Here is a 27,612-nt window from a genome sequence, read left to right on the forward strand (position 1 = left end):
TAATGCTAATCCTTGAGAGATACAGAGAGCTGAGTATCGATCATTACGAAATTAGGGAGAAGCATCAAGCAGTTCTTGGCACATGAGTAACAGGTTGAAGTGATGTTCTATATTTTGGTATATTTGTACTCACCTTTCCTGTAGGTGTAAGCTGCCACTGCTCAGCGACAAAGTTTGAGCTAGAAGGTCGTAGCGGCTTTGCGGGTAGAAGGCTGCTGGTGTGGCCATCATGGCCGGTTGTGCATGAAAAGGCATCACTTGAGATCGCAGGAGACCGAACCGGTCCAAAAATAATGGGTCATCAAACCTGGAAATGGAATTCAATCAATAATGTCACTGGTCAGAGAGAATGAAATAGGCACAGAGAGAGAATTTTTTTTCGAGGATCAAGCAAACTCACCTATACGCCGGATGCGGCAGGTGCGGAGGCGGTAGAAACGCCGGAGCGTATGGATACGACGCTTGTGGATGCGGCTCGAAAGGCGATAGGTGATGAGGTGGCATGGATGTCCTAATGTCGTCCGCACTGCGGTACGGCTGGAAACCTCTCGATGACGTGAGGGAATCGTCCGGCCTTGGCAATGGGGCGATCGTCGCATGCGGCCTGTCCATAAATTGACAAGAAGAGTTTGAACATATAGATTGAGACATTTTTTCAAAAGATGTCTTCCGACGCTTATTACACATTACATTACCAGTTGGAAGAGATCTATCCACACTCTCTACTAATTAGGTGCATTAGTTCAGAATGATACGAGCTTACCTCGATTGAGATGACGATCCCGAAGAGGTAGGTAGGCTCTTGCTGGTTGCATGTTCGTCCCACTTCTCTCCACCGGCCGATGACCTGTTAGACGATTTCGCGACGTCCAGCTTCAAGCTGATCGGATCGGCGAGGTGGCCATTGGTCACTGAACTATTCTGATTGGATTGAGAGATACCAGCGAGATCCATGACTTGCAACTACAACGAGCGAAATGGACAAATAAGATCGGATGTTCCTGATATGGAGGGAGGGGAAAACCACACAAGAGTTGTAATATTAAATACTATAATTTAACTGAATTCCATTTAACATATTTGAGATCTGTAATTTCGATTGCTTTGTTTCTTCTCCGATCAATCACCATATGCCATTAAAATGAGTGATGATTCATTTGAATCTGATATATCTTCAGTCTATACTAATTAATTGATTGATCTGTGATTGCAAAAAAAAAAGCGTTCGAGAAATATTTGCGTATTGTCACTTTTATCTCTTCAGCTGCTGTTAGACACACACACACACGAAACATCTTATAGAACATACGGGTGCTATTCGTTGAATCAAATAATTGCAGGTTTCCATGTATTCATTATTGTCAACAACTCTGATAAGTGAATAACTATCATCACATGTGTTGGTGAGAGAGAGACTAACTACATATAATTCGTCTCGAAGGTTCAAGGTTTCGGATAATCCGATTTGCTGTAATTTTTCTAAATTTCTTCTCAGATAACATCTTTCTTTCTGCTTTTCGCCAAGCGAATTCGTTTCATTTCATTTTTTTCTACGAATGCGAGTCGTTTCAGTCTGGGGGGGGGGGGTGGTCTTGATCTCTTTACTAGGGTCTGAGATCAACCCCAGAATAGAATTTTTCATAGGGGGACACCCCCCCAGAATGAATTTGTAGTGTAAAAAAATATTACACCCATTTCAATCCCCAGGTATGGAGCCCCTGTCAGCTTTCCTTATAATGAGATCATGAGTCTCGGCAGAGAACAATTATGTTTCATTAAATATAATTTCAACATTTACTTTAATTAATGATTATGATTCATGTTATGGTCCCACATGCAGGCAAAGACCACTATACAAGTGTGAGGATAGGGGAGGTGTGACGAGGCTCTAGCCCGAGGACGGAGAAGTGAACTTTGTATTTTCTTAATTTTCTATTATATACAGGGTGCATAGTTAACTCTTCGAACGTCAAATCACTGGCGAACCATTGATTCTAGAAGCACGGGCGTACCCAGCGAGGGGCAGCTGCCTCCCCCCCAGAAGAGAAATTAAAGTGTAGTAATTGACACATAGCACAGACGTATCAATTTAGTAACGGTAAGTTGCCCTCTTTAGTGCAGATCCTGCGTACGCCCTTGCCTAGAAGCTTATTTCCAATTATAAAAAGTGTCCAGATAACACGTGGACCTTAGGTACGTCATTCCTAGATGAAAGGAAATGAAGGCGCCATCTATAGGTGGTCGCCTCAACCTCGTAAGGGGGGGGAAAACATCTTTTCAGCTATATTTTTCCCCCTGTTCGAACCTGGAGCCTAACGGTAATCTTCACGGTGGTAGACGAGCATCTACGCCACTTGAGCGCTCACCAATTACACTAGTGTAAAATAGGGTATTTTACTTATATCATTAGGGTATAGGGTATTTAGGTATGAAACTAGGGTAGCGATAAATTTCAAGTGTTTATCAAATTTACCAACAACACTTGGTTATTATGCATAATCGTTGGTAAAAGTGATAATGTTTTCAGCATTTATAGAATTTACAGACGACACTTTGGTGTTATTCATAATAGCCGGTAAAAGTGATAAATTTATCAAACTTACCAACACGACTGATAAGTATGCATAATAACCTATTTACCATATTCACCGTAACATATAAATACTGTATAAAATCAATATCGAGACCGCCCCCCGTCCTCTGAAGGAAGTTTTCTATTGTTTTTCCGATAATTCGGGTTTCAGTCACCTCGGATTATCGAGACTCCACAGTACACGAACTCACCTTTCGGCTGTCTGAGGTTGTGTGCGTTGGGTGTGGTCTGCTCGGTGCTATAGTGACTACAGGTGGTGACGATGAAGAATACGACGTCGGCACTTGCTGGTGCACGTTGTTGCTGCTCAAGTACATAGGCTGGTTCTGTCCCGCGCTCGAACCATTCCTCTTTGGTGTCAGGGATCTCTGAGCTGCCAGAGCTGGCGAGGAAACCGGTGAGATCTGAGAGATGTCCTTCTCGCCTGAAAAAACGAAAACAAACGGAATTATATAAGTTGAAAATCACCACAAAGTCCTCTTGAACCTAGCGGCGGTCGTGTCGACTCACCCGTGATTGGATCTCCTGCTTGCTTAGCCAGTTTCCTGAGAGCCGCGGCGAAGCTCGACGTCCGCTGCGAGGACCCGAAGGCATTCAAGCTGTTGGCAGTTGCCGCTTCGTAGGCCGCCAGATTTGACTGTGGCGGGGTCACTTGGTGTAGTGGCGACACTGTGGCCATCGTGCGTGGCTTCTGGGGACCCGGTGGACAAGGGTGTTGCATGGCCAATGGCGGCGGTGGAGGAGGAGGTTTACAGCCATGAGGCAAACCTAAATTACAAAATTTTGTCCATAAACCTACATTTGAACAAGCATTGCAGAAATCAGATTTCTTTTCCATGACATTCTCATTTAGTTTTCATGAAAGTTCACTTTGATTTAAATTATTTCAAGTGTGATGTTAATGGAATAGTATATGCTTTAGTCTTGATTTTGAAATATCAAAATGAGAGAAATAAGTGCATGGTAAGTAAGTAGCCAAGGATGTTTAGAGCAGCGGTTCTCAACCTTTTTTGACTCGCGGAGCCCTATCCAGTTTATAATTTCTATGACGGAGCCCTGTTTGACTCGAGGAGCCCTTTTTTGTACATAATTTTTATGGCAGAACCTTGTAGGCCTCTTTTATTTATTTATCTATCAAGTTTATTGATTTATATTATTTTCCTCGAGTCACCGCGGAGCCCCTGGGACGTGCACACGGAGCACCGGTTGAGAGCCCTGGTTTAGAGGTGTCGCGAGTTCGATACCCAGTTCGTCCTTGTCAGAAAAATTTCCTGACACAGGGGTACAACAAAAAACGGCGACTTTACCACAGCAAAAAAATTGCTACCGCAGGGAGTCCCCCATCGAGGGTTTAGTGCACCAACTTCTCGATCAGTATAAAAACCAAGCTTGCCGTTCGGAATCGGCAATAAATTGTAGGCCCCGGTATAATTAGCCCTCGTGTGCAGAAAATTACCGTGGTGCGACAAAAATGATCAAATGATATAAATGCATTGTGACCATTTGAAGCTGCTGTCCTGTACAGGACTTTAAGTGCTTAGGCGGCGGTCTTTATTTCACCAACCATCCGTCGTAGAGGTGTAGTTTAATTTAAAAAATGCTCAAAAGGCGTTCAAAAATTGCCCTGTTCCAGTTTTGAAAGTGAAAACACAGTGCGTCACAGAAAATTAAAAAACTAAATGTTTATACGGTCCTCCTTGTCCTCTAAAATCGCATAGTTGTTGCGCTGTATCTCCTGAGGCCAACAGAAAAAAATTCAATTTTTTTCAAGTGCAATATTCGCTCTAAGACATTTGAATTAAAATTTCGGGGAAAAGTTGTTAAAGAGCAGCAGAAACTATCGGACACAGCACTCCTTTCCGTCATTCATGCTGTCCTTTTCCAACTTTTCTCCGATTTTTGAATTTGAATATCTCAACTAATATTGCACTTGGAAATTTTTTTGTAAACCTCAGGAGAGATAGGGCAACAACGTTCTGATTAGAAATTCCAGGACAGGAGAACCGTGAAAAAATTTAGATTTTTTTTATTTTGTTACACACTGTATTTTCAAAACTGGCACAGGGTAATTTTTGAATGCCTTTTGAGCATTTTTTAAACTGAAACTTTTTGAGACGGACGGTTGATGGGATAAAGGCCGCATTAGTACTTACAGGACACCCTGTATAATATATACTAAGTCAGGGGTCTTTAACTTATCAGACACTGCGGGCCAAAAAAACTCCATGAAGCCCGAGGGGGAATAATTCATATACTGTGGTATCTAGATTCACACAATGACGTCTTAACGATTGGGTCCGCCGGAGCGCCAGGGCTTCGAGTCTAACAGGTGGCCCGTTGCTACTTGAAATTTTTCTTATTGAGATTGTTTTTTCCATTAATCTGAAAATATTTTTTCATTGAATATGAATCTTTATTAATCCCGGATGTAATGTTCAGATTAACTCTGGAAATAAATTTAATTAATTATGAGTTCTTATGAATTTTTCGAAAAATTGTTTTTCACCAGTTCTGAAATGATTTCTTTCAGTAATCATGAAATCCTTCCACTGATTCTGAAGTTTTATTTCTCATTAATTCTGCCATCATTTCTCATTAATTGGTTGGCCGCTGCCGAGCCACTGCAAAAAGCTTCGAGGGCTACATACGGTCCCCGGACCATGTGTTGAAGACCCCCCCCCTGCAACAAGTATTATAATTGATAACAATAGCCCAAATTTTTGTTTTTTTGATAAACTCCGCATTATCACAAATTTTAGGAAAAAAATTCGATAAAACCGGAATTCCCTCTAAAACATGATAAACTCGAAAATAAAATACATTTGATGCGTTTGATATCTTTTTCCCTCCAACTAACGATTTTCCCTCCATTTTTTTCTAAATTTTCAACAGAAAAATTCCAAAGGGTGGAATTCTTTTTCCTCAATACTTTCCCACAATAAGTGAAATATTTTGAACAACAAAATATAAACATATAAAAAGAGCATCGGTATTAAATGGGTTTTGGCAACGTGCCAAGATACACTTGAAATATATTGTAATGTATTTTTTTTTCTTGGGATTTATCCAAAAAAAATGCATTAAAAGGACTTTCGTGGAAACAAAGCATTCTCAAGTCATTGGTTCTTTGATGGGATCGTTTTTCCGGAGGAATACTTCTTTTTTCCTCCCTCTTTTCGAAAAATCTCGTTCTTTTTTTCCGGGTTTTCTTGGAATTTTGATATCCCTACAGGCAATTCTCTTCCTTATTTTTATTTGCGTTTCAAGTGTTATGCATATTTTCTCAAAAAAAGAAGAAAAAAAGCATTTGGGTGTATAGATATGCACTACACAAAAATCAAAACTTTACTGGAATTCTTGTGATTTGAGAATTAGAGTATTCATTTATGCAAGCTAATAACTATTTAAATTGAATCCAGAGCGACCATAAACTCGAACTATGTAATCGATGCAGATGAGAAAACACTTGGAATGAACACTCTGCCTTTGATACATTTTTGTAAATTTCCCATTTTTGGAAAAAAATGGGAAAGAGGAGTAGAAGACGAAAAAAGACACAAAGAAGCGTGAATGATAAGCGAGAGGAAAAAGAAATTAGAAGGACAGGGATAAGAATAGAAAACTGGAAAGACCGGAAAGGATGGACCTGAAACAAGAAGAAAGGCATGGAAAGAACAATGAGAAAAAGAGAAAATTGATGAATATACAATGAAATGCCGAGTCTCTCCTCTCAAAAAGTTTTTATTGAGGAAACTTCAATATAGATCAGCACCACAGAATATATATATATATATACATGATTGGGCTGGGAATCGATTGAAATTTTTAGCTGGTTAATCAAAAAAAAATCGATTAATTGAATCTTTTTATAACCATATATATACACAAAGATATAAATCCAAAAGATGCAAAAATATATATTATACAAAGGTTTTTCAACAGCTGGCTGATGCGAAGATATATTTTGGAAAAAAGAGAAAATTCAACTGCCCCTGCGGGAAATCGAACCCACGTCGTTTCACTTCCCGGGTGAACGCCCTAGACTACACTGGCAACGAATATCGCAATTTTTCCTTTGGAGCTTGTGTGCACTGAACGGGACCGTACATGGACGGTCGGACCTAACTTAGGCCAAACCTCACAATTGCTGACAATGCCACCAGATGGCGACTTATCCGAGGATGATATCACTCTCCGCTATACGACTCCACAACACGAGATGAGCTGATGCTAAAAAGAATACGGAAAAACTACTGTTCATAGTGGAGACAATAAATTTTGGGGACATCTTCTAAAACTCTCCCATCAAACTAAATATGAAACTGAAATCATCAGTTTTCTTTGAATCTAATTTGATGAAAATATTGATTCAAATATTTTTAAATATGGCCACTTATCCAAAATGTTCTGAACATAGAACTTGATTTATAAGACATTATCCAATCGGAGGGGGGGGGGGGTTTAAAAAAAAAATCAAGTTAATGCACAACATTTTAATAACAATTTTAATCGAATTGATCGAGTCGATTAACTAAGCTAAAATGTTTAACTGCGATTAACAGTTGATCGATCTAACCGACTTGATCAATCTAACCAGCCCTAATATATAAGCAATAGCGTCTCTTTCCGCTTCAATAAATCAAAGAGATGATTTCCTAATGAGAATCAGATCCCCATCTCATCATATTCAATAGCCGTATAATAATAATAATAAAAACTTCATTTATAAAAAAATAAAATAAAAATGGATCAAAATTTTTCTTAGAATTAGTGTTTTTTTCACCAAGAATTTCTATCAAATTACTCTTTACACAGGTTGAAGCCATCAAAAATCATCCGTAAAATTTCGTTTCCTTTTACGATCACCGTATCTTCAGTAAGACCAGCAGAAATGAAAACAAAATCATAAAAAAATAAGAATATACTAAAATAAAGTTTTTATAAAAGGGGGGCAGTAAGAAATTTTCCTCAGAGGAAAGTCTCAACAAAATAAATCCACTTACGACTGATCCAGAGCTCTAAGGATAGAGCAAAAAGAAATCCTATACTATCCCTGTCTTTAATCTTGTTCTTTTACCTCCTTTTTTTTTTAGTTTTCACGTGTGAATCCCTGACCTTTCTAAACATTTCCTGAGAAGATTCAGCCCCAGAAAATTTTTATTCCCAAATAGAAATTCCTCTCTTATATATATATTTTTCGTTATTTTTCTTTCCTCCTTACAAAGAACATGGTATCAGGAGCGGATATAAGTTTTGCACTTGATAAAGTACATTTGTCAGGAGAAAACTTGTTATGTCTTCTTAACTTTTTCGTAGCTTTTTCAAAATGGAGCTGTTTTACAGAGTTTGCTTCAAATTTTATTTTGTTTCGTAAAGAAAAATTGAAAAAAAAAGCCTTTTTATTTGAAAGAACGTATCTCTTGGTGCATTTATTTGATCTCTTGAAGGAATCAGGGTTTTCTTTAATATCAGCTTATTAACGTTGCTTGATGAATAGATCTTGATTAGTCCTGCCTTGTAGAAACTATATTAATTTAAGATGAATGTAACTCGCTTGTTTGCGAGCCCATTAGTGGCTTTCATTCCTAGAAAAGCTAAATGCTGTCAAGGCTGTACGAATCAGTTCTGCTTTTTTTAGGGTTATTTTTGTTGCTTCCTAATTAATCGTTTTATTTATAGGCATTGCGGGGCTCAGTATAAAAATTTGGAAAATAATTTTATGGTGGGCTATGATATCTATAGTAGGCCCTATTTATTAGGAAAACAATATGGGTGTGTATAAGGTGTACAGCAGAAATCTTCAACATTTTTCTAGTCACGAGCACTGCCTGTATCCAGCATCAAAAGAAGGGCACCCTCGCGGCAAGTTTGACATACGAATGCATGAAATCCGAATGATTTCAATCATTGAATGCAATTTGTACAGGGTGTTCAATTAGAACGTTGATCAAGTGCTCGCGAGCACCAAAATCGGACACAAGCATCGAGCACTCTGGGTGCTTCAGGGAGCACTGTGGTGCTCGCGAGCAACAGGTTCAAGATGCCTGGTGTACAAGGTAGTAACGATCGACTGTCCAACAATTACACCAGGGCCGCAAATAGATGCATGGTCACCAGGGGCAAACGCGCATTTTGACGCCCTCTTGTAATGTTGAAGGAGAGGTTTCAGAATGAAATTTGCGCCCCCTCGGCTCTAACGCCCGGGGCACGGGACCTGCTCCCCCCACCCCTAGTTGTGGCCCTGAATTACACACGTGATTCCTTGTGAAAAACTAATATGGGAAAGGGTTTTCAGTTTTTCGACTTTCACCATTTTGAAGTGAAAATGGCAAATGTCTTAATTTCCGTGTGGGAAGTCTGCCTGCTCTCCGTGGACAGACTTTTTTCAAATAAGAGACCGACATGCATTAGCTCCTCGAAGTTAGAAAATCGTCCAAAACCAACTTTCAGTTAAATTGGTGAACTAAAATGTATAATATGGATCCCGCTTATAACCTTTTTTTCTTCAAAAAACTGTCCTAAAAAAAGTTTTAAGCGGGGAAAACGCTTTGAACGGGAAATCTTAATGATAATTATTTAGAGCCGGGACCACGAAAATAAGTCGTATTACTCGAGAAAACGTTCTAATTTGGAACGTTATAAGCGGGATCGACTGTATTTTCGCGAAGTGCGTGCCTTCGCGCCCGATTGGAAGAATCATTCATAGTAGACACATGGTATTTATTTCTGCCTGATGATGACAAAATAGTATTGTCTGTATTTACTTCCCAATAGAGCGTTGAAGGTTGGGGAGCTTATTTTCAAAAGGGAATCATTTCCACTGTTACTAAATTTACAGTAAAATGAAAAACCTTTCACATCTCCGTAATGAACGGCTTTACAGAAACGGAAAATACGGGAAAAAGTGTACGGGGGTGATATAAAAAATTTATTGATCAGCATTCAAGGGAGTTATCTACATTTAGTTTTTGTAAATGTTCCGAATGGAAATTAGTGGAAATGTAAGCTTTTGATCAAAATTGGGCGCTGGTTAAGTCTCACAAATTTGAAACTTCTACGCCACCGTTGATTTCAGAAGATTTCACCTAGCCATGTATAGTACTCTCACTACTCTCTTGTAAATAACAAGAAACACGATTATTCTACAGTTAAACCTCCCATAAAAGCTACTCCTGTTAGCAAACGTGTCTCTTTCTTGAATTACATCGACGGGACACACTCAATGTATTTTACTATCCTTAAACGGACACTCTTCGTTAGTGGACAAAATATTCGATCCCATGAGGTGTCCGTTATCGAGAGGTTCTATTGTAGAATGCGACTTTGAAAGCGCTTCTAAAAAATGTGCCATTATGGAGAAAGAAAAAATAAAAAAAACCCTTAACACCAGTAGGACAACCGCATTGTTGTGTTCCACTTTTGAATGAAAGATACCGAAGTGAATGAACAAGGTGGGTATGTTCCCTTTTTCTACCAAAAATATACACGTTTGAATAAACCCTGTCGCATAATCCGACAGAGCTCATCCCAACGATTCAGAGACTGTTAAAAAGTTCATTTCGTAAAATAATGTTTCCTTTTGAGAATAAGCTTCTCATTTGTATCCACTCTATCTCACGTAAACAAGAAAGCATTCCAGTTATCCACATCAAAATCGAATGATCAATCAATCAATCAATCAATCTCTAGAAATCAATCGCACACGAGCATTTCACCACACAACAAAAGCCGATTAGTTCAACAGCGAATTTTTCATCTCGCCCTCTCATCAAGTATCTCATCAATAACCATTGTCATCAAATCAAGACTATCACCGACTAGAAAGAAAGCAAAGGAAAAAGACATTCTAATGATTCTTCAAATGAAAAGTCTCATTCCTTGTCCAATCAACATCCAGCAAGCAACGCTGACTCCACCCATTTTTCACACCTTTGGAACCGCCCCCGGAATGCATCGTATCGAATGAGAAAAAAAAAAAAAAAGACATTTAATTCTCTTTATTTGGATTTGTGGTCGGCCCCTTTTATATCCCTCCTCCTACTCTCTATACTCTCTCTCTCTCTCTCTCTATCCTCCACCCCAGAATTTTTATCGCAATGCAAACACGCAGATAAGAGAGTTTTGGAGAGGGAAGTGTGTGTTTGATGGGCGAATATGGCGGAGGGTAACCATGACAACTAATGATCTGAGGGAACCGGGACCTGCTGTTTGGTTATAGTAGTGGACTACTTTGCTCACGAATCCACCTACTCCATACTCTCCACTCCGCAAGAGAGAGAGAGAGGAGTACATGAATGTGCCTATGGATAGGAGACGTTGAGAGAGAGAGAGAGAGATAGAGACGGAGGGAGAGACACACACACACACAACATTGCCGCCAAGCGGAAAACTGATGACGAGGTCAGCGGGCGGTAAGAGACAGGGTTTCAACCTCCCTCCAGAAGGTCGCGTGACCTCAACATCGTCAATGTTTGGCTCACTCTCACTCGCTTGCTTTCTCCGGCTGTCAGCTGCTGCTGCTGCGGCTGGACAAAAAAAAAATTACTGAGCTACTATCACTAGACAACAGTTTCCGGTTGCGGCTCGTCGCGTGGCTCACTCACTCACTCGCTGGTCGGGACGGGACGGGCTGGGTACTTACCGTATAATCACCCGTTACGACGCATGGGCGCTGGGAGATATCAACGTGTTTATGTAACTGTGGAGGGTTTAGTGAAATGGATAGGGAGAGACAATGGTGAGAAGCTATTTCTCTGATTGTGGTTTGGCGGAGGCATGTTGGAGGATGATATGATAGGTTTGCACATTTGGCTCCCTTGCAGCCGTGTGTGTTCCAGGGGTGGGTTGAGAGCTACAGGTGAGAATCGAATAAGGGGGGGGGGGCATGGCAGGTGTTTAAAGGGACCACAAATAATTCTGAAAAAAAGGCTTCAAGTCAGAAGTTATACGAGTGCACTATATTGGTGAATCCACCAACTCCATACCCTCCACACTATACTAGAGACAGACAGGCAGACAGAGAGAGAGAGAGAGAGAGAGAGAAGTAGGTGAATACCAAAGGCCCGTAGCCAGAAATTTCGTTCGGGGGAACTAAAGTGATAGAACAATGGATTTGGCCATCTTTTTCCCCTTTCTTCGATCATTTTCTCACATTCGAAGAATACTTGGGGGTCTGGTCCCCCCCTCCTCGCTACGGCCTTGGTGAATACACAGGGCCGTCTTAAGAGGATCATGGGTTCCCTGGCGAAGTGATTTTTCTGAGGCCCCACCCTGATAAATTCTAGAAAATTTCAACCAGATCTCATTTTTGTGGGTCCCTCTTTTCTTGAAGCCCCAGGCAGTGTCCGAGTGGGCTCATGCGTTAAGACGGCACTGGGTGAACGTGCCCATGGATAGGAGACATTTAGAGAGATGGAGACACGCATTGCCACCTAGAGGAAAACTGAAAAAACCACGGTCAGCAGGTGGTAAGAGACAGGGTTTCAACCTCCCTGCAGAAGGTGACGTGACCTCAACATCGTCAACGTTTGGCTCACTCTCCGGTTGTCAGCTGCTGCTGCTGCGGCTGGACAAAAAAAAATTACTGCACTACTATCATTAGACAACAGTTCCTGGTTGCGGTTCGTCGCGTGGCTCACTCACTCACTCACTGGTCGGGACGGGCCGGGTATTTACTGTATAATCACCCATTACGACACCTGGACACTGGAAGATGCCAATATGTTTATGTAAATATAGTGGTTTTGTGAAATGGATAGGGATAGGCAAGAGAAGCTATTCCTGAGCGTGTTTTTTGGTCGAGGCATTGATGGAGGATGAAATCGATAGGTTTGCACATTCGTCTCCCTTGCAGGCCTGGGGTATTCTAACGGGAAATAATATACCAAAAGAAATGAAAACTTACATTCACCCTTACCCAGCATCAATTTTGTCTCACCGTAATTTTAGACGAAAAAAGAGTAAACCCAGCGTCCGGGGAACATGATTTCCCTGTCTTCCCCTAGTTACGGCCTTGATCATTACCTTATTAGCATCAGGTAATGCCCTGATGGTAATAAGACGAATGGTCAGTGACGTGACTCCCCTCTCCTGCTGATAAGATGAAAGTCACGGATAGCTTCACCGACTAATCATATTCAACACATAATAATGTAATGGGAATAAACTGATTGTTGATCCAACCTCACGGACACCTGAAACCTATCAGAATTATACCCAAGGGCCCTGGTTAAGAACCACTATTTTAAGTGAAATGGTAGTGTGATTACACTTTCAGAAAATACAATAAATAAAAAAATCAGTATAATACAGCGCTAGATGCAAAGCACCTGTAGAGGAAGGCCGAAGGATTTTTAGCGTCGTCTCCGGAGATCCATCTTATTTTCATAAAATTTTTGTACACTGTAAATTTATTCAGATATCAGCTTTAGTAGAAAGGATCTCGCTCTTTTGCGTGAGGAACCCTGGTTGAGACAGGGGAGCAGGAGAAAAACCATGATCTAAAGTAGGCCATGGGCGAAAAAAAAGTTAAAAAACTGAACAGAGAGCAGCGAAACAAACATTTTTTTTTCATCAGAGAATGCTTTGGCGCAAATGACGAGTTGAAGCTCTAGCAGTCTGTTTAGTAACAAAATATGTGATACTGAATTAGATTACGCAAAAAAATTCCTCATTCACAACATTCTTCATTCATAATGTTGCATTCACAATAAGTTTTTCCCACTAGTAACTGGACACTGTTAGACATGCCTGCCATTTCAGAATTCATAAATATAACCATCATGCGCAAAAACCAAAGTTGCAAACTATCGGCTGAGCTTTCTATTATGAATATTTTACCATGGAAACATATTTCATGCACGCCAAGCCAAACAGTAGGCCTACCCTCTAATGTTTCATTTACAAACGCTTATTTCCACTGGAAGAGAGCAGGCTTGATGTATTAAAAATTCATCTTAGAGAGAATTAATTCACACTAATAGAATATTCATTTGAGGAAAATAGTGATCATTTGAGAATTTTTGCGTATGATAGACGTATTTATGCATTCCAAGATGGTGGACAAATAATTTTTAAACATGTCGAGCTGAACAGTGACCTCTACCGCTGGGAAAAAAAATCGCATCGTTTATCAGGCACTTTAAGGAATGTTGTAAGAGTTCTAAATAAAAAAAAACTTTCGTAGTTTTAAAATTGTTTTCACTAGTGCTCCGCGGAGCACCAGGGCTCCTTGTGCACCCCTCAGGGGCTCCGCGACGACTCGAGGAAAATAAAATGAATCAGTAAATTTGATAGATAAGTAAATAAGAGAGGCCTAAAAGATTCTGCCATAAAAATTATGTACATAAAAGAGCTCCTCGAGTCAAACAGGGCTCCGCCATAGAAATTATATGCTGAAAAGGGCTCCGCGAGTCAAAAAAGGCTGAGAACCGCTGGAATAGAACGTTCTCGTGAATATCTTGTGCCAACAAGATTAAGGCCAAAGAACCATTTTTTCAGAAAATTATTCAGTATATAACAATATGAAAGTAATGAATTAATTGTTTTCTCATACAAGCGGTACAGACTCTCTGAAATTTCTCCAAGAGACCTCTGCACTAGAGCCTAACGCGTTTAAAAAAAAAAAATGCCAAGGCTGTGTCGTAATACATAAATACATAGTCATAAGTTTTGACGTGAATACGTTTTTTTTGTGCCTGGAATCGCGCGGTAGGTACTGACATAATGGAATTATGTCACTATCATCGGCTTTGTCTTTGGAATAGGTAACAAACGATACCAACGTCGTCTATTTTCGTTGAGAACTGCTCGAAACATAACGAAAAAAAAAAAAATTGTTACGAATCAGGGCAGCGGGTCTGGTGCCCAGACGGAAAAAGGTATTGGATCTGGAGTGATATCACTGAATGCACTTTTTCAATGTGCATCTGACGATACCAATTGTTTTGACTTGCGTTGCTTACTTCCAGAGATACCAGCGTTTAGAAATTTCGTCATGCAAGTTTTTGCGAATGCTCCCAGTACCGTCAGATGATTTAAAAGACATATTCACGTCAAAAAAAAATTGTTTTGGTATACTCTATCACTCTTGAAGTTTTTACTATGAGTTTAAAGTCCATTGTACGTGCGTATTTCATATTCATGAATAATAGACACAAAAATAACTTTCTTATTTAGTGAAGTAAAAATATACCTGTGCGAAGAATAATGGTAAGCACCTGCTTGGACAAGTTATTCAATCCCAATGGAGTTGTTTCATGTATTATTTATACAAAGAATGAGTGAGAGAAGCCCGAAATGTTGGCAAACGGTTTTATCTGCCCTTCCGTAATCCAGAAAAGAGTCACGCAACGCCTGTACAAACATAGTACGGGGCGGTTATAATACCACGAATCGAAATCAATATTACTATTCATTGCCCCAGCTGCCATTTTACAGATTAATACGCGTAATGTCGTCTCCGTCGTGGCCAACGTTCCTCCGCTTCGCATGTGGACGTTTACATATATTAAATGATGTGTGTGTGTGTGTGTGTGTTCAGGCGTTCTCCTCTCATGTCAACATTTCACCTGCACATATATGTAAAAAAAAATTAGTGTGGCCTTTTTTAGTTTTGCAATATAGCAAAACAAGTCATCTTTTTTTTTTTAACCGCAATTTTCTCATCTTCGTGTTTGCGCAACGCTCAGTTAAATAAAATTTTCATACAAATTTTTTGTGAGAAACAATCATTTTTGGAATCGAAATGTCTAATGAATAATATCATGATATATTTTCATGATAACTTCTTATGCTTTTTCCAAAAATAAATTTTACCCAATTTCATTTTTTTAAATTAAGTTTTATCCTGATTTTCAATTGGAATTTTTCATATTTTGTCCATTAACAGAAATGAATGAAAGCAAGATAGCTTTTAAAAAGCAAAAATTGTTTCATGGTATACGTAATACCATTTCACTTGCTGATAATTACTATACCAGTTATTTATAAGGTACCCTGAATGCTATTACATGACAAAAAAAATTCATTGTCAATATTTTTAAAAAATATGGAGTGTTGCATTTCAGGGTATTCACACTGTATTTATGATTTACATAGATTTGAATGGTATAAAAATGTCATTTATTGTTTGCGCAAACTTTTCTATTGTTGTTAAATAATGCACAGGAATATGTCTCCACCACACATGGTTTTCCCCTCCAAAATGCAAGGGTAAAAAATCGTTCTTGCTTGGTTTGTCAAGAAATTGGAGACGTGCGTATCTTTGAACCACATGTTCTGCTGGCAATTACAGAAACTTCACAAACAGCTCACCAGTAAAGATAGAATGTTTAGGAGTTGCTTAGAAGCATCAATGTCGGAACGAGCTCTAAATATACAATGACTTTATTTGAAAAATATGAGAAACTTACGTCTTTTTTAATAGCAACACTGCCAAATAAAGGGTTAATAAAATAAAATGAATTAATTAATTAAGGAAACGATGTTTTCTGGATATTATGTCGAGATGAACTCGGGAAGAAAATTCATCTGGCCTCCGTTGAGACTCGAGCCCAAGGCTCTCTTGCAAACCGGACTAGTATGCTACCACCTACACCACTGAAGATACGACCCTGTCGTCCTTATTTCACGCACTGCAGCGTGAGGCGCTGACGTAGAGGAATTAGTAGCCTCTCCTAAACTGAACTTAGCTTCTTAATTAATTATTATTTAAAATTATTTTAATTTGTTTCTTATTATTCTCAATTTTTTATGCCTCTCAAATATGTTATTCAGTCACCCAATAGTCATTCGCTGAGCATAAAAATTGTGCAATTTAGTCACGGATTGGAAGAGCGGTAAGAAATGTCAATACATTTTTATTGTAATCTTTACATCTAAAAGAACGATACCTCCTCATTAAGATAAAACGTGATAACAATTTTTTCTCGTAAATTTTACAATTATTTTGAATAATTGAACAGAATTGAGATACATTGAACAAATTCGAATTAAATAAATATTGAGATTGCGCAATGCAGTGTGTAATTAGTAAATTACGTATGAATGGAGTCTACGTTACATACATAAAACGGCTTCTTCTTTAATTCATTATGCAAATAAAAAGGCCACAACAAGCACAATGCCAAGTTGATAATTTTCTGATGATTTACTAAAGAGAATATTTTAAGAGCACCAGATATTTTATGAGTGAAATGGCGATGACTGAGCTGACTGGTTGAGAATGAACTTAGAATGGACAGAAAAAAAATTTCCTTCAGAAATTCTAATCAGCTATTCACTATTACGGGCCGTATATTTTCTACAAACATTTCAATATTTCAGGATGGGTCGCGGGTCGAATCTTTTTATTCTTAAATAAACGAAAGATAAATCCAGTATCTCCCTCTCTCTCTTCTCAGGTTCACCTTACTTTTCAGTGTGAAAAAGAATTTTTAGGCAAGATTTTTGATTCCATCTAAAATATTTGTATGTTTTTGTGCCTGTGAAATCACTAAAAACACCTTCAAAATGCTATATCTTTTTCAGTGAAGTAGGCTTTCTTCCATTTGTTAGCAGATGCGAACTAGGAAAGTGTTCTGTTCAGAAATCAACTTTACATATATTAAATATATTACTTAAATATTTTATATAATATGTAAAAAAATTATTTCGTATGCAAATTATATTTTTACATTATATTTTTTACAAATTTTTTACACAATGCTAAAATAAAAGGCTTTTAAGGAGGTGAGATATCTCGTCAATGCCGCTGATAAGTCATTGTTGGAATAATCGTGACGGAATTGACCAGTAGTAGGCTGTAGTGCAGACATCTTCAACCCGTTGATCGCAAGCACCACGGTGCTCTCTGAAGCGTACAGGGTGATCGATGCTCGTGTCCGATTCCATGATCGCGAGCACTTGGTCAACGTTCCAATTAAATACCTTGTACAATTGCATTCAAGGACTGAAATCCTCCCAATTTCATGCATCCGTATGTCAAACTCCCCGTAAGGGTACTTTTTTGATGATAAGTACAGGCAGTGCTCGCGACTCAAAATACTTTAAATACTCTGCTGTAGCGTCTTAACGGGTAGTCCAACAAGACCAGAAGCAAACAGGGTTTAAAGTTATCGAAGACTTTACTTGGTTCTAAAGTTCCATTGATTTTTACAATTATTATTTCGATCAATTATGATTTTCTCACGAATTCGGTATTTCTTTTCTTTACTTTAAATTTATTTTTCCATTATTATATTAATATCATTGATATTGTAATTGATACATTAATTATTTTATTTTTCTGACATTATTACCACAATCAATTCTGAATTTTCATGAACTTTCGCTAATTTTATGATTATTTCTTTCATTAATTCCTATCATGTGTGCATATTTTTGTTTAGAGGTAAGTAATTCTAAGCACACACATTTTTCTACACATTCTACTATTAAATATGTTTTTTTTTTATGCCCATTCTTTCCTCTCCCAAAAATGTGGTATCGAGGCTTATGTGATTCCTCAAAAATGATTCTACCAAAGCTCCCGAACTCTCTGAAACGGCTCTGTTGCTGGCTTTCTTGATTCCTAAGAGGTTGCTAAGGGGTCCTTGGGATATGTTTCAGAATGAAGCCGAAATTAGATTCGCATAGGATAGTGGTTCTCAACCTTTGGAAGCCCGCGGCCCGGTAAATCTCTTTTGCGTAAGTGAAAGGCCAGGTCATACACACCTCACGAGAAATTAATGGGAAAAATGAAACTGCGAATCACTCACGGCTCGGTGTGACTAGTGTTAGTGCCCGGTACTGGGACACGGTCCGGCGGTTGACAATCACTGGCATGGGATATCAAGCGACTATACCATAGTCATAGTAGAAAAAAGTCCTTTATATACTTCTGTATACTATGACCACGAGTTAGTAATATTCATCGTCTCAACTACTGTATACTTATATAACATATAACTACAATAACTACAGTACAGTTTAGTAAGAGTCAATTTCAGGTTGTGGTGTCACAGGGAGTTTTTCCTCTAATAGGGTTATAAATAAATGGAATAGCTTACCACTGGGGGCCGTGAAATCTAACACAATTGATATGTTTAACAACAAATACGATAAACATGTTGGGGTAAATCGAGAAGCCATCCATACTTGGATACGAAAGGCCATGAATATTTTTTATGGACATTGTATTATATTTTATCATGTTACGGTGAAAGCCCAAAGACTGATAAAACCCGGTTTTTACCGGTAACACCTAGGTATTACCAATGAGAGTTCGTAAAACCCCGAAATACACTTGTAAACGTTTTTATTTCGGATTTATACAGGGCCGTCATTTCAAATTTTTCCAAGAGGAGGAGGGGCGCAAAGGACATGTATATATATACCATTTTTAGCGTATTTTCAAAAGCGTTGCCCCCCCCTGATCCCTCAAATGACGGGCCTGGTCAAAGTCCGTTTTTAACGTAGCGATTAACCATCATGAACTTATTGGTTTCTAACTTGTATTGATTAATTAATATCAACTATTATAATTTAATAATAAAACTTATTTAAAAACTGCTTGTCGAATACTTAATAATTGAAATTGATTAATAATTAACTATTGAATTAATCAACCACGTGGAACGTTTTAGTTCCTAAATAATGACAGATTATCGTGATTGATTTCAAGTTCATACTGTTCGGGGAGTGAATCAATTAATTTACTCAGAACAGCAATTAAAGCCATTTTTAATGAATCAATTGACCATGAATTGATGGTAATGATGATTATTGATGGTCAGAGCAGATTAGTTAATGAAAACTAGTTAATAAGAATTAATTAATAATCGCTTGCTGAGCGTAAAACAATTCTAATTAATAATCTCTTGATTTGTGTTACGAAAATTAATTAATCCAGAAAAAACGGTTAATTAACTAATTTTTTAATTAATAATCAGCTATAATTATTATATAATTATAATTATTATCAATTACTAAGCGTCAGGATTAATTTTCAAGTTCAAGATGGTTAACCACTTCAATAAAAACGAGCGCTTTGACTTCGTTCGAATGAATTCCGAAATAAAAACGTTCATAAGCATATTTCGGGCTTTTACCAACTCGCCTTGGTTAAAACCTAGGTCTAACCAGTAAATCATAGGTTTTACCAGTCTTCGGGCATTTGCCGTAACATATATATATACATAGTTTTTAGCTTTTATCATTGCATTTTTAATCGGGTTGATATATTTTAGAAGAAGTAACCTATATATGACATCCATATTGTTTCATGGGCTCCTTTTTTCAGTCCTCCTGTAGAATTTCTGAAGGCCAGGTTTTAGGTAACAATCAGAAAAGAGGACTAATTTGCTAGTAGACAAAAAAATTCCCGTAATGCGTGGTAACTTTAAGACAACAGATTTCTGTCTCTATCTATTTTATAAATAATTTTAAATAATCGGGTATGGTAAGCGCAAGCCGAAGGGGTTATAGCTATATTTCCCCAGAGAAATCATGTTGTTAACAATTGCAGTACGGGTAAAAAATTTTATTTTGCGTAGACTTACATTTACCCCAGTTTACGGTATACCAGTAACATTAGATGTTATTCGCACCATGCAAAAATACTCACCTGTGAATATTAGTCCAGCCAGTTTTGCTGCGGCGACTGTAATTAGTCCACAAGGAGCGTTGGAACAAAATTCACGTGAACTATGCACGAAATGTGATTATGTTGCGCTGTCAGGAGTTAGTTTCAAACACATCAAACGTCAACACAAACATGACGAGATTAACCAATAATCTCTCTCTCTCTTGTATTTTTGTGTGTGTGTGTGTGTGTGTCTCGTCCACGACGCGCGACCGTGAAAAACGAAGTCGGGCGACCGACTCGAAACAGCAACAAAAACAACTCCACCACCAACTAACAACAACTCAACATTGTTTTTAAGGGACAAGCGTGTTGTATAATGGTGAGGGGTCCCTTCTCTCGCACCGACTCTCTCTCTCTCTCTCTCTCTCTCTCACTCTCTCATGTCAGAGAGAGGTTTTGCCTTCCATTTGGCGCTTTTCTCGGCCAAAAGCGGATTCTACTGAAAACTCTTTGGTGCGGTCGCCACGAGATCGGATCAGTCGCGTCGAAAGGGGATGTTAAAAAATTACAGTTTCCAATAATTTTTGTACAGTATTTGTCTTCCTTGTTGGATATAGGCCAGTGTTTCTTAACCCTTTTTCGGCCATAGGGCTCCCCAACTTTTGAACCATAATTTTTTTATTGTGACCCAGAAGTTGTGTTACATAGAAGTTGTTTATGCTCATCTAAGAAAAAATCATGTTTTTGCTTATTTGAATAAATGTCTTGATGTACTTATTTAGAAAAAAAGTATTGTTTATGCTAAAACAAATCTTGTTTATTATGCTTATTTGATAATAATCTTCGATAACGTTCCGTACTTCAATAATGTCCTGACCTAGGGCCGATTCGCTCATTGAGACACCACTGCCCGTCACCATTTTCTGGCAACGTTAACGATCTCATAAAAGATCCTTTAACTCACACAATTTTTCTAATTTTTCGCGTCCCCCCCCCCCCTACCGAAATTTCTTGGCTATATTTTGATCTCGCAACACATCGACCTTACAAGCATCGTAGGGTTCCTCGGCACACCATTCTGGAAACCAAACTATTCAAACAACTACTCTTCAATACTCCTCCCCCCCCCTGAACTCATATAATAGAAAACAAATCACGCGCATATGAGAAAAAATGAAAACGAATAATTTGGGGAAATCCTTATTGACTCAAGTCTTTTGACGGGTCCCATTGACCCACCAGTTTTCAGACAACACTGTATCTGATAATGAAACGAACACTTGAATTCATAATCACGTGGTATGATGCTAATTAGTCAATATCTGCAAGAGATAGGGGAGGGACCACAAAATAACTCGTCTAGGGGAGGCGCTATATACCACTAATAGCCAAAAAAAAAAAAACAACAACCACCGGGATGTGAAGTTGGAAAGGCTGGAGTTCCTACCAGAAGAAAAAGAAAAGTGCTCCCCCAACTATCATCAAACGTCATCAACAGCAGGTCTGACAGAGGCTGATAGGTTACACGGAATAGGGAGACAGGGCCCACCACCTATTATTAAGAGGGGGAACCTAACTGTACGCGGATAGATATTTCAAGTGCAGAGAAAACACGAAGGGAATTCCCCTACCCCCAGCATTATTCAATACTCGTATTATGAAGCACGCGAAAGGCAAAATCATTGAGTTTATTGTTGTCATATGCACACACGCACACCTCTCGCCATGTCCAACCCAATCTGGTAGGAGGAAGGTTTGGACAATGACTCATTCATTTCGTCTCTTCCCCCACTCCAACATGCCTAAAAACCTTCCCCCATTTCCACTTTCATTTTTTTTTAAAGCCCGACATCATTCCTGTAGTAGAGCATGACATAATCCTTTGGGCTCTAGGTTTTTCATTCCCCCCTCCCATGTCAGTTTTGATGATGAACATGCTTAATTATGGATAAACAGACGTGAGTCATGTGAAATAGGGGAGTTACATTTGATAACATGATCGTGTCAATCATGGCGGGGGAGTTTATTCGATATTGGGGGGAAAAGGAGACACAGAAAACAAAATATTAATAAAATTATCCTGGTGGACAGGGCCGTCTTAAGAGCATCATGGGTCCCGGGCCAAGTAATTTTTCTGAGGCCCTTCCTGGTGACTTCTCGAAAATTTGAACCAGTTCTCATTTTTGTGAGGGCCCCTATTTTCTTGAGACCCCCGGGCCGTGTCTGGGTGGATCCATGGGTTGAGACGACACTGCTGGTGGATGGGCCCGCCCTTACCAGACGCGGGCAAGGTGCTTCTCAACAATTTAAGGACACTAAAAATTTTTAGGACCCCTTTTGCCCAAATTTTATATATTTTATGGGGGGGGGGAAATTGGCATCCATTATTTCAGCATACACAGGAATGCTGATAAATATCTACATAAAAAGTTTTAAAAACACAATTAAATATAGATTAACGCAGAAAATTGATGAAAATTCAGCACTGAAGGCAATTTTTAACTTTCTTTTTTTCTTTCAAACCGAGCACGAGTCTATTGCCATCTGTGGGCAATTTACTACCGAGTGAGTTGTGCCGGAAGTGTAAGTACCTAACAGTCCGAGTGTGCATCTAGTGTTTTGCCTGATTTTTCCAGTGCTGCCATCTATGTTTCAGAAGTGAAGTGAGTGAAGTGTAACCATTGAATTACATTTGTACCGTTTGTAGGTCTGTTGCTCTCTGTGGCGAGACTTTATTAAGGGGGAAATCGGCTCCTTTGATTCAAGCATAAAACTATGAGAAAAATAAACTCTGATCGTGTCAAAAATACGAATGTTATTAACAGTATATAAAGCTTCAAACCAATAATCACACTTAAAATCCGTGGGGAGCAAACCAATATACATGTGCATGTGTTGTACATACGTACATGTGTATACAGGGTGTCCTGTAAGTGCTAATGTGGCCTTTATCTCATCAACTCTACGTAGTAGAGGTGTAGTTTCAGTTTAAAAAATCTCAAAAGGTGTTCAGAAATTACTCTGTACCAATTTTGGGAGTGAAGATACAGCGTGTAACAAAATAAAAAAAAATTAAAATTTTTATACGGTCCTTCCTGTAATTTCTTATCAGAAAGTTATTGCCCTGTCTCTCCCGAAGCCAACAAAAACAAATTTCCGAGTGCAATATTAGTTGAGATATTCAAATTCTGTTGGCCTCAGGAGATACGGGGCAACAACTTCCTGATTGGAAGTTAGAGGATAAGGGCAACGTATAAAGATTTAGATTTTTATTTTGCGATACACTGTATTTTAACTCCCGAAACAGGTACAGAGTAATTTTTGAACGCCTTTTAACCATTTTTTTTTCAATTCGAATCACACCTCTTCGACAGATGTTTGATGAGATAACGGCCACATTACCACTTATGGGACACCATGTATAAAATGATGTGTTGCCACGAGAAAACATTAGTATGATTTTCGTGGATCTGCCTTGGATGGTTCCCTTAGGAGATCAATTGACGGTTCCTTTGTATTGAATTGTGTGTGGTGTTTTTTTGTGTTATGTACTTTTATTGTATTCATACGTGTAAAAAATGATAATAAATTGTCTTCCAGATTTAAAAAAAAAATTCTGGAATTTCTGAAAATTCAGAATTAATGTAAGAAATAATTCAAGAACTGGTAAAAGCCTCAAATAATTTACATGGGTTGCTGGGCCTCACAGACCGTGGGGGCCACTCGCAGGGGTGCGTCTGACAGGGCTTCAGCCTGGTGGCCCAAGATGATTATTACCATGTTTTGTCAGACAGAAAAAGGTCCGTGAAGTGTCTCGCCTGGGGACAATGCTGAGGGTTTTAAGGAATGCGCGTGTGGGGGAGGGGACAGGAACCAACCAAACATCTTGATCAAACTAGGAGTCTACATCAAATATATCTCTGATGTTACAGAATATGGTCCTCTAATATTTTCTTTACCCGAGTCCTCCTCAGAATCGAAGTTGGCCCCCCCCCCAGACTAGTCAGGAGAGAGACCAGAATAGAAAAGACAGAATGAAAGTAGATGGAGTAGATCACGCACATGAATGCGGTGAATCATCCATTCCGATTTTTTCTCTGCTGTATGTTCGTGTCATTGGAGCGCGTCCCGTTTTAAAAATCCCCCCAAAAAGCTCACATTATCCTCGAGGCCATGGATGGTTGTTGTACCATCTCATGCTGCGTGGACGAGATCCGTACATAGATATGTTGCTGCTGCTGCCCTTTCACTTTTTTCTTTTCAATCATCAAGTGCTCTCCACAACCCTTCAAGCACCCGTTCGACTCCATCGTGGCTATTATTCGCCAAAGACTTTGAACTACCCTTCCATAGTATGACAGAGTTCCTGCGATCGAAGTCACCTCAACGAGACGGGGTACCCATCCCCCCCCCCCACCTATCGTGATGTAGCTGAGAGGGCTCCAACCCGAGGGCTTGGGACTATTCGTATAATTTTTAGTGTTTTCAGACTATAAATTCAATATGTAGGGCCCGAGAAACATCACAGTCTAGGGGCCCTGCTGCAGGATGTGGGGGGGGGGGAGATACCCTACATTTTGAGGCCCATCGCTCTTGCGGTCCCCGATTTCATGAATTTTGTCGCGCGAAATCCTAAACGGAATAAATACACTTGTCATGAAATGTACAGAAGTGCAGGGGAAAAAAAATATAGGCCTATATATATAAATATTCACTCATTAAAAGTAAGTTGATGAAAATTCAGATTTGGAGAGGGGGGGGGGGAGACTAATAAATTTGGGGGCCCCTATTTGACTCAGGGCGATGAGGTTGAGCCATAGGCGAAGATAGAATTGGAAGTCTGGGGGAGGGCAAGGTCATTATTGCTGGGGGGGAGCACGATGATGATGTCAATTCATATACATACACATACATTAGATCTGCCCACTTCACTTTTGATGCTGGGGGGGGGGGGGGGCATTTCCCCCCACGCCCCCCCGTATCTCCGCCCATGGGTTGAAACCGTTCAGCGCCAAACTTGGGTAGATGCGTAGACTCACCTGGCCGCCTTGGAGGCCTGGATTTTTAACAGCATCCAGACAAAAAGTTTTACTTGGCACCTTATATTTATTGATTTTTAAATTCACACGTGCTGTAGTTTAAAAAAAAAGAAATATATTGAATATATATAAATATATATAAAAAATATATAAATATATAAGATTGATTGTTACATTAGGCCCAACCATGCTAGACCCTTTTCATCCTTTCCCATGTGGGAAGGGGGCATTATCTTAATATCACTTTGTTTTCGACCCTTGTATAGTAGAGTACCTTAATACGGTGGATTTTAACCACAACCCCAGAGACCTCGGAGTACAGAACACCCTGTATATGGCTTTACCATCTGCGGGCTAATCACATTTGTCCGCCTTTCTGTCGTTCTAGTTAGGCCGGGATTACTCTATAAAAGTTTGATAATTAAGACCTTTCACAAAACTTCAAAAAACAACCAATAACAATAGTGGTTACATTTGCTCGAATGTAGCCGATATTGGTTTCATTTTTCAAGTTTTATAAAAGAACTTTCATCAAATTTTAAAAGTGTAATCCCGGCCTTAGATGTTTTTGATCGACAATTACTAAATTGTTCCACTCTTCCAAACTTGACGCCCTGGAATACGGTCCGCTTAGCCGCCCCTTTAAATATGCTTCTGCCCATGACAATATTTTTTAATAGATCACCATAATTCCTGAATTAAATCCATGACAATTTACTACCGGGATTAAAGTATGAACGTTTTTTAAAAGTTACTTTATAAAATTTGAAAAATGTAAATTTGTAAAAGTACATTCGAGCGAATGTAACCAATAGGCTTATTGGTTGTATTTTTTTTTATAAGAATTGTAAAATAACTTTTATCAAACTTCTATAATGTAATCCCGGCCTAAGACCGTTTAACTTTTAATGCTTCAATCAATCACCTGGAGAACTGGAGAAACCACGAGACAATCACCTGAGTATTGGCTCGATTTACCTCTTCCCAGACCTTAACTGTCCCTATTTGGCTCAGTTTGGCGACAAGAAAATTATTCTATACCCCCCATCTCTTATGGAGCATAATTTTCTATATTTTACTCTTTTTTTTTAGGTAGAAAACGTTGCCCCCGTGGTGTAATGAAACGCGTCGTTTCCCGTTTTCAAAAGGATGTTGGGAAAAATTGAAGTGAGGGAAATGAGAGAGAGAGCGAGGTTTCCAAAGGCTTGAAGAGACGAGGTTGAGAAAATTGGGTAAAGAAGGGGGGAGGTTTTTTGATCGCATTATGAAAATTTTCACTCGAACACTGTGTGGTGCGTGTGTGTGTTGCAAAGGTTCAACGGTCCACGTCCAACCAACAATCTGTGCCAGTGTACCATTGCCAAAGTCAGTCAAGTGGAGACGATGACGCGGCCCGAAAAGGACGGAAGAAAGATGGAAGATACAGATTACGCATCACGCGTATGGATACGAACGGCGTTGAAAATCGAAAGTGCTCTGGAACAGGAAAGAAAAAGAGTATTTACCGCCACAGAAAGGATTACCCAGCCGAGAAAATGTATTACAATACAAGCGAGACGACGACACGGACGGAGGTGGATCACACACACACACGCTCGAGTTTTTTTTTTACTGCACGCGAGACTCTTTTGGGCTCGATCCTGGGCTAATCGGGAGAACACAGCTTGGGAATTTTAGTCCGTGGAATTATCGGCTGGCTGTTTTTGACGACAGAATTGCTAACAATCAAGGTGTTCTGGGAACGCTTCACGAACGCTGGGAGCTGATGGAGGTTTGAAAAGAGGACGGGAATTCTGAAAGTGAATTCTGGAATTCAAAGGGTTTTTTGAAATGAAAATTCAGGAATAGCAGTGGGCGCAGAAGTTCAGAAAAGGGGAAAGTTGAAAACAAAAATTTGGAAAATGTGTGACGGGGGTCAGAAATTAAGAAAAGTGTTGTGAAGGGGAGCGAGAATTTATGGGGAAGGGGAAGGTGAGAAGTCGAAGAAATTTTAAGAATGGCAAAGGGCTCAAAAATTCAGAAAAGAACAAGAATGGCAGAATTTCAGAAAGGATGTGAAAGGCAGAATTTCAGAAAGGATGTGAAAGGCAGAATTTCAGAAAGAACACGAAAGGCAGAATTTCAGAAAGAACACGAAAGGCAGAAATTCAGAAAGGATGTGAAAGACAGAAATTCAGAAAGGATGTGAAAGACAGAAATTCAAAAATTATGCGAAAGGCAGAAATTCAGAAAGGATGTGAAAGGCAGAAATTCGGAACGAAAGGTAGAAATTCAGAAAGGATATGAAAAACAGAAATTTGGGATAGAGCTCTTTGCCAGTCTTCTCCCATTGATTTCAAATTACACGCGTGTAAATATTGTACAAGGCCGCAAAATGTTTAAGCCTACCTTGATCGCATGGTTACTCTGCGTTT

The 27,612-nt window shown here is 39.1% G+C and overlaps 1 protein-coding gene across 2 annotated transcripts in view; it reads right to left on the minus strand.

Annotated features, from left to right (window-relative positions):
* The window catches only part of LOC149081790 (uncharacterized), a 118,572-nt gene that overhangs the window by 13,259 nt on the left and 77,701 nt on the right, over window positions 1-27,612 (minus strand). Inside the window, exons 1-6 of one of the 2 annotated variants that reach the window (XM_089235560.1) lie at window positions 20,199-20,606; window positions 3,104-3,361; window positions 2,785-3,017; window positions 764-963; window positions 401-604; window positions 134-307 (exon numbers count right to left, since the gene is read on the minus strand). In XM_089235560.1, coding sequence (XP_089091686.1) covers window positions 134-307; window positions 401-604; window positions 764-963; window positions 2,785-3,017; window positions 3,104-3,314 — 1,022 coding nt within the window. In that variant the 5' untranslated portion in view covers window positions 3,315-3,361; window positions 20,199-20,606. Of the gene's footprint in view, window positions 1-133; window positions 308-400; window positions 605-763; window positions 964-2,784; window positions 3,018-3,103; window positions 3,362-20,198; window positions 20,607-27,612 lie in introns of those variants that run through there. The other variant, XM_089235559.1, reaches the window with a different exon arrangement.

Source organism: Pholcus phalangioides, unplaced genomic scaffold (genome assembly GCF_987345545.1).
Source record: "Pholcus phalangioides strain wild (caught in Gottingen) unplaced genomic scaffold, Ppha-v1.0 ptg000009l_1, whole genome shotgun sequence".
Classification (NCBI taxonomy): Eukaryota; Metazoa; Arthropoda; class Arachnida; order Araneae; family Pholcidae; genus Pholcus; species Pholcus phalangioides.